The sequence below is a fragment of the Coenobita brevimanus genome, chromosome 117, assembly GCF_032717465.1.
Source record: "Coenobita brevimanus isolate Jiangsu-jjx chromosome 117, ASM3271746v2, whole genome shotgun sequence".
In the NCBI taxonomy this organism is placed as follows: domain Eukaryota; kingdom Metazoa; phylum Arthropoda; class Malacostraca; order Decapoda; family Coenobitidae; genus Coenobita; species Coenobita brevimanus.
The window spans coordinates 7,280,913-7,288,816 of NC_137070.1; the positions used below are offsets into that span (position 1 = coordinate 7,280,913).

General features: G+C 44.9%; 1 protein-coding gene across 1 annotated transcript; it reads right to left on the bottom strand.

Moving 5' to 3' along the window:
* Positions 1 to 319: 319 nt before the first annotated feature.
* LOC145419208 (uncharacterized) lies at positions 320 to 5,259 on the bottom strand. Its single transcript, XM_080287440.1, has 2 exons — positions 4,016 to 5,259; positions 320 to 395 (listed from the first exon to the last, which is right to left on the bottom strand). Exons 1-2 carry the CDS (start codon positions 5,257 to 5,259, stop codon positions 320 to 322), a joined length of 1,320 nt encoding a protein of 439 aa, XP_080143566.1.
* Between the last annotated feature and the right edge of the window lie 2,645 nt (positions 5,260 to 7,904).

The following is a 7,904-nucleotide window of genomic DNA, read 5'->3' on the forward strand; positions in this document are numbered from 1 at the left end:
CCTATAACCACCCCCTAACGGGGCCCCCTCGTGCCACTGGCCTCGGGGTTCGGCGTCGTACCACACCAGAGACTCTACTGGGCGAGCCTAAACGGACCAAAGTCTATCTTGGGAATTTGGGTGTCTCAGCTAGAGAACAAGGATGAGGAGTGATCCACGGCTAGGATGTTCAGCATCGACGTGAATTGGTGAGGAGTGTGTTGGAATGAACACTGCTGTGTTGTCTCCTATTTAGATTGCCTTTGAGACAGTTTGAAAACTGTCATATTCTGCTGGATCGCATGCCCTCCAATAGGGAAGCAGATCCGGCGCCAACCAATCACAGCGCAGTGAGGTGACAGCCACTGGCTAGTGGAAGGTCGGAGCTCTGCTTGAAGGTGTTCACGGTGCGAGAGCTGAAGGCAGAATGACATTGACATGACATGACATCGACATGACATGGACATGGGGGATTTTTTTTTTTTTTTTTTTAAGGAAGGTGCGGAAAGAAGAGAGAATAGGGGAAGGGACAGTAAGAAAGAGGAAGGAAGAGGGAGTAGACAGTTGGTGGGCTGGCCACCATGCTTTGTTTTGTTTATAGTATTTGTTAGATAACTGCTTTAATTTTGTTTGTTGAGTTAGGTAAGTGCTTTTTTTTTGTATATTGTGTTAGTTTGGTAAGTATATGTAGTGGTTATGGCTGTGTATGTTTGTGTGCGCGTGCGTGCGCGTACGCATGTGCGCGTGGATGTGGGCGTGTGCGTGGGTGCGTGTTCATATGTTTTGTATGTGTGAATTGCGCTAGCGAGCTAGCTTTTGAGGGTTTGGTTGGGTTGTTTGGGTTTATGTCGTAATTGGGTTATGTCGTAAATAGGTGGGGTTTTTGTATTCGTTAGTGCGACACTTATCGTTTGGGTTGAGTTTAGTAAATTGGTATAGGGTCTTGGTTGTTTAATATGGTTTTTAGACTACTAGGGAACCATTTGTGGAAGGAGCGATTCTCCTCATTGATATTGTAAGTTAATGCGTTGTATGTTTCAGGGTTTATTTCCTCGATTTTACTCCAGATTTTTTTGGCTTGGTTATGTAATCTTATGTTTAACGGTTTGGTTTTAGTTATGGCGTGTATTTGTTCCGTGTTAAGTGTGTAAGGGTACTGCTGATTAGTTGCAAATCTGAGGGCTTTGTTTTGTAAGACTTGTAGTTTTTTAAGTTGGGTATAGCTGAAGGTGTGTGTGGGAATGGGTGGATATTCTAGTATGGGGAGGATCAGTGCTTTGACAAGGTGGGATTTGACTTTTATAGGCATGTCCTTGAATCTGAGTAAGCGGGATAATGCTCCAGTAGCTTTTTGTTTTCTATCCTGTACACTGGGAAGATAGCCTCTAGAGTTATGTTTAAAACCAAGTATTTTACCCTCTTCTTTGAAGTCTGTTATTTCTTCATTAATTAATAAAGGTTCTTTTTTGCTGTTGGCAAGTTGGATGACGGAAAATTTATTTATGTTAGTTTGTATTCTCCATTTAGATTCATATTCATTAATTTTCTCGACTTCGCTTTGAGTTCTTGAATTCGTGATCCTTCTAGAAGGTCCAGGATAGTTAATAATTTGGGAAATATCGTCAGCGTAACTTATATTGATGCCATGGGTAGCTTGTGGGGAGTCACTGGTGAATATAGAGTAAAGAGTTGGTGAGAGTACGCTCCCTTGAGGAACCCCGCTTTCCAGAGCAAAGCTAGCCCCTGTGTAATTATTTATTTTGATTTTAGCCTTTCTGTCGTCAAGAAAATCACAGAGAATTTTTTCAGTTATAGTTGGGAGGTTGAGATTAAGTAATTTATATTTAAGTCCTAAATGCCACACCTTGTCAAAGGCTTTTGTTACGTCTCTAAGGATGATGTGGCATTGTCCTTTGTTAGATTTACTTATTGCTATATGTTCTGATGCTATTGCAATTGCTTGAGTGGTGCCCCTTAGTAGTCGAAAACCGTATTGATTCTTATTGTATAGATTCTCAGATTCAAGGTGTAGTCTGAGCCTTTTATTAATTATTCTCTCTAGTACCTTTCCAGGGACTTCTAAGAGAGAGATGGGTCTGTAATTCTCTACGAGATGTGGGTTCTTGTTCTTTTTTGGCATTAGTTTTATAATGGCTTCTTTAAATTTGTCGGGGAAATATCCTGCAGAGATGGTTGCATTAAATATGTTTTTTAAATTTTCAATGGCTATATTGGGGAGATTGGATAGTATAGTTTTATTATATCCACTTTCTCCCGGGCAAGTCTTTTTTAAGTTCTTAATAATAGCGGTAATTTCCTCTGTCGCAATAGGAGTGGTAAATATTGTGTCTGAGTCTAATATATCGGGGTTAGCTGAATGGTACGGTGTTAATCTATCTGCGTTGATGGTAAGGAATTCTTTTACTAAATTGTCGTGTCTGTTGTTGTTCTGTTCTTCTTCGATCTCTTGAAAGATGGACTCCCAGTGTCGCCTATGTGTTCTTTCTTTTTCAGAGGCTGAGTGTTGTCTGTTTCCCAGATGATCTAATATGTAATGAGGCTCAGGGGTTGAAGTTCCTGAGAGGGTTTTTATTTTACGCCAAAATGTGGAGGGATCGTTGTAAAGATTGGCAGTGTTTGCAATAGTGTTTGCCCAATGAGTGTTGTGTTCTGTTAGGAGGGATGTGTGTAGTTGAGTTTGAAGTAGTTTGTATCGTCTATAGTGATCTCGTGTCCAACCATGTGTTTGGGAGTGAGTTCTTAATGCATTGTATTGATTGATGAGTATCTGATGTGTCTCTGCTGTGTTTAGGAGTAGTGATTGTTCTATGTGTGGTTGTAGGGATGTTGTTGTTGATTGCAATATTTATGTTGGAGTACCATCTTTCAAGAGATCGATCGATTTAATCTAGTGTACCATCATCGGGGATATGAAAGTTAGTAAATGTTGTGATTAAATCTTGTTTAAAGTTATTCCAATTGGCCATGGCAAAGTTAGGTCGAGGAGGAATGGGGACGGTTATTGGGGCGGTGGAGATAGTGGCGATTATGGGGATGTGATCACTAGTGGTGAGAGGGCCTGGAGAGAAATGGGTGTTGTGGTAAGCTGTTAGGTTGCAAAGGGCTATGTCTGGGGTGGAGATAGAGTTGTGTGAGAGGAATGTAGGAAAGTTGGGACCAATATGTCTTACTGTGGTGTCTTGGATGAGTCTAGCAAGTTGTCTTCCTACGACATTTGAATTTCTGTTGCCCAGGAGGCGGTGTTTAGCGTTAAGATCACCAATGAGGTATACAGGGATGGTTCTTCTGAATAAGTTAATAAAATCGGGGGTTGGGAGGTAAGGGCGGCTAGGGGGGAGGTATGCTGTAGCAATAATGATTTTACCAGTGTGTGTTTGTAACTCTACGGCAATCAGATCTGAGATAAAATTGTCTATGATTTTGTATTGTAAATTGTTTTTCAGTGCAATGGCTGTGCCGTCCATAGGGCGGTTGAAAAAGTTTTTACTATGTGTTTTATAGCCAGGGATACGGAGTGAATTTGGTGAGGTATTGGGGACGCGCAGTAGTAGTAGTAATTGATTTCCCCCCCCCTCTTAGAGAAGGTGGGGGGGGGGCTGGGCCACCTCGTAGCCCAGTGCGGTAATGTTCGTTTAGTAGTTACATCGGAGGGGGTTTTGACTTAACTAGGTTGATTAAAAGATGCGGGGTGTTGGATGTGGCGTTATGGATGATGGATGTGGCTGTGTTGCTTAGTGTTTGAACAGGTGTGGCGAGAGGGGAGGTGGGTGTTATATCGGGGTCTGGGTAAGCGGCGCCACCTCTGATGGTGGCTGTTGCTCTGCATTTAATTATGTAGTGTAACAGGGGGAAGGGGGCGTCTGTTCTGCAGTAGCTGCAGATTGCGTTTCTGATATTATTGATAACTAGATCGCGTGATAAGTAGCCGAGGCGGAGGCGGTGTATGTAGGTGAGAAGTCTGTTGGGTGTATGTGTGGGTAGCGGTATTTGTTTATATTTTGTTGCACTGGCGTACCAGATGGCGGAAGTGGAGCCTTGGTTGACATGGTATTCATGTTCGTGTTTTGTGAGAGTGGGTGTTATCATTTTTATGTCGTGTTTTGTTTGTGTTATGGTCGGTGGTATGTGTATATCTATCTGTGGGTGCGTAAGGGCGTTTTTGGCTGCACGGTCTGCTCGTTCGTTGCCGTGTATGTTTACATGGCTGGGGATCCAGTGTATCGTGATTGTTCTGCCTGATTGTGCGATGTTGTGTGCTGTGTTGTTTATTGTGGAGATGATGTGTCTATTGTTACGGTGTTTATGTTTGCGTAGTGTTTGTATGGCGGAGAGAGAGTCTGTGTGTATGTTTATGTGCGTTCGTGTATTTATTGTGTTAGCGTCTGACAGCGCCTCCGCAATGGCTACTAGTTCTGCTTGCAGGGTGGATGCTCCGTCAGAAATTCTTGCAGCGAATTCTTTTTCATTGCTGATGAATGCAGCTGCAGCTTTCGGTTGTTCTACAGAACCATCTGTATAGTAGTTTACTGTGTTTCGGTCTGTGATTGTCGCGATTCTTTCTAGCGCTTCTTGGCGTAGTAGTTGCGGGAGTGTGGTTTTTTTCCCTGTGATTTTTGGGGTAAGTCTGTATGGTGGGGGGGTCCATGGGGGAGGTTCTTTATATTCCGGTATCGGGGTGTCGGGCTGTTGTGTGATTTTGTTTGTGGCGTTGTATTTCCTAATGGCCCGAATTATGCAGTGTGTCCAGCTTTTATTTAGGAGAGTGGGGTGTCTGATCAGTTCTGCTTTGATTTGTTTTATAGGGGTAAGGTCTGAAGCACTGTGAGCTAGCTTAGCAGCTATGCATACTACTCGTGCTTGTATTCTGTTTTGTAATGATTCGATACCGCATTCCATGCGTAGGTTGATGAGACGAGTCCAAGGTGGGGCGTTTGTTATCGCACGTAGTGCATTATTCTGGATTACCTCTAGCTTTTCCGTTAGTTGTGGTTCTATGGTTATTAGTGCAGGGGCGGCGTAGTCTACTAGGGAACGGATAGCTTGGATGTAGAAGAGTCTTAGTAATCGATGTGTTGCTCCCATTCCTCTGCCAGCTAATGCTCTGAGTGCGTTTGTTCTTATTTTTGTTCTTTCCCTGAGGTAGCTTATTTCTTGTCTGAATCTGAGGCTGGTATCTAGCCAGACTCCTAGGTACATGTGGGTGGTGACGTAGTCAATAGGTGTGGCATCGAGGTAGAGTTGTTGTTGTGGTGTGTTCATGCCGAAGGGGAGTGCTTTGGTTTTATTTATGTTTATTTTAAAGCCAAGGTTTTTGCAGGTGGAATTTAAGCGTGTCAAGGCGGTTTGGGCTTTAGTATGATAGGGGCCCTTGTTTATGATGATTGCTAGGTCGTCTGCGTGAGTAATTTGACGTTGGGGCCTAGGTCTATTTCTAGGAGGCGTTCAATTAGAGTGTTAAAGAGGGTGGGGCTGATTATACTTCCCTGAGGGGTGCCGTTGGTGTGTTTGTGGAGTGATGATGTGGTGCCGTGGAAACGCACCATCGCTTCTCTGTTTGTGAAGAAGTTTTCTATCCACTGTAGAAGCTTGCCTCCTATTCCTTTACGGGCTAGGGCATCTAGAATTGATTCGGGGCAGGCTAATTCGAAAGCCTTCTCTAAGTCTATAAAAATAGCTAGCCCCCTCCTTCCTCTCAGTTCGGTGAGTAGTGTTGCGAGGCATTCGCTCGTTCCCCTGCCGCTGGTGTAGGCGAATATATGATCGTGGGGTGTGGGTGTGCACCACTGTAGTCGTCGTAAAATCATTCTTTCAGCTGTTTTGCTGAGACAGCTTAGTAGGCAGATGGGCCTGTATGAGCCTGGGTTTTTGGGTTTTGGCACGGGGGTGATGAGTGCCTGTTTTCAAGTTGTTGGGAGTTGTCCTGCTTCCCAGGAATGGTTAATTAGGTTCAGTATGGCGGCTTTTGCAATGGGGCCTGCGTGTCTTATCATAGAGTAAGTGATGCCATCCTTACCAGGGGCAGTGTCTTGGCTTGTTTTCAGTGCATTTTCAAGTTCGTTCATAGTGAATGGGCAGTCGGCTGGATGCTCTTTTTGCTTCTCCCTGTTAATTACGTGTCTTCTTTCATTATGCAGTAATTCCTGGCGCCGTCTTGTGGCATCTGGGAGATGTCTTGGGGAAGTGTTGTTTGCAAAGTTTAGTGCTATTCTTTCAGCTTCTTCTTGTGGGTTGAGGTGGGATGTGGGTCTGTTGGGGGTTGATCCTGACACTGCTCTGAGTTTCTTCCATAATGCCTCAGTGCTGCTGCTTGCATTAAGGGAACTGCACCACTCTAACCACTTTTTTTCCTTGATTTTGTTCTTTTCTTCTCTTACCAGTCGGACTGTCGTTCGTAAGTGTTGCAGTCCTTCAGGTGTTCTGTTTTTCCTGTATATTTTCTTTGCTTGGTTTTGTCTGTGGTTTAGTTCCTTGACTCTATCGTTGTAAAACCACCAGTCCTTGTGGTTGAATCTTTTGTGTGTTGTTTTAGGGATGGCAGCTAGTGCGGCGTCTTGTATGGCTGTTGTTATTTGTTTTTCATGTGCTTGGAGATCAAGTGAGTGTTGCAGTGAGGCTGTGAGTTGTTCCAGAGTATCTGTGTATAGTTGCCAGTTAGCTTTTTTTTGTATTGAATCGTGGGGGTGGGCCTGGTGGTTTGGGTAGAGGGGGTAAATTAGCTTTTATTGATATGGCATGGTGGTCAGACATTAGAATTGGGTGGGTGTTCCACTGGGTTAGGGGAGCCAGATTGGTTGATATGAATGCGAGGTCAAGACGGCCTCCTTGTATATGGGTTGGGGTGTCGGCTTTATTTAGAAGGGTGACTGTGTTAGTTTCATTCAGGAGTTCTGCAATGTGTCTCCCTGCTTGGTTGGTGTTGCTAGGGGAGCCGAGGAGGGGGTGGTGGGCGTTCATATCTCCTACTATGAGTGTTGGCTGGGTGTCAGCATTAGCAACGAGTTCTGTGAGGTCAAGGTCTGCGTTATGCTTGCGGTATACGTTGTAGATGTGGAGATTGCAGTTCTGCAGTGATATGGAAATTCCCTGTGCCTCTACCCCGTCACCACAATGTGGCATGGGTACTATGGGTGTTGTGGGTATATGGCTTCTTATAAATATTGCGAGGCCTTGGGGTCCGTTACGTGCTGAGGGGAGGAAGAGGGGGGTGAAGCCTCTCAATCTGCAGTTTCGGTTTTGGGGCAGGAGGGTTTCTTGTAGTATGACGACATCTGTTTTGTCGGTGTGGACTGCTTCCTCGAGTTCTGCTTGTTTACCCCTGATTCTGCAGATATTCCACTGGAGGAACTTGATGTTGTTGGTATTGGGGTTATGCTGTTGAGTAAGTCCCAGGACATTTTGTGCATCTAGGTTGTTGTGTGATCTGGGGGTAGGTTGCGTGTTGTTTCGCTCGTTGCTTGGGTTATGTCCATGGCTTTTAGTGGTGATCGTGAACGAGTTCTCTGCGTGTGCCTGGCGTCTATTGATGTGGAGTGGAGTGGTTTGTCTGCTTGTTCTCGGGGTTGTGGGGGTTTGTAGGGGTATGGGGTTGGTTGCAGCGGTGGTTGGTGTGTTGGGTTGACCTGTGAGGCGGTTGGTAGAGGTGGGTTGTCTGGCTGGCTGCTTGGGGTGAGTAAGTTGGGGCTGTGTTGTGTCGTGTGAGTGTTGATTAACTTGTTTATCGCTGGGGTTACTAGTCTGGGGTCTAGTTGGCGGCCTAGTTGGTCTGAGACAATCTGTAGTACTCCCAGTGCTATCTCCCGGCATATGGTGCGGAGTGTTTCTGTGTCCACTGTAGTGAGTTGTGGCTGTGGCGTTTGGGTTGTCTCTGTCGACTGTGTTTGTGTTGCAGTCGTAGTCAAAATTGG

Bases quoted from the DNA above. Each gene is read 5' to 3' on its own strand.
- LOC145419208 (XM_080287440.1), bottom strand. From the start codon at position 5,259: ATGAACACACCACAACAACAACTCTACCTCGATGCCACACCTATTGAC. The intron at 396-4,015 runs GTACGCCAGTGC...TTCTGCCTTCAG, and splicing joins GGCTCCACTTCCGCCATCTG to CTCTCGCACCGTGAACACCT.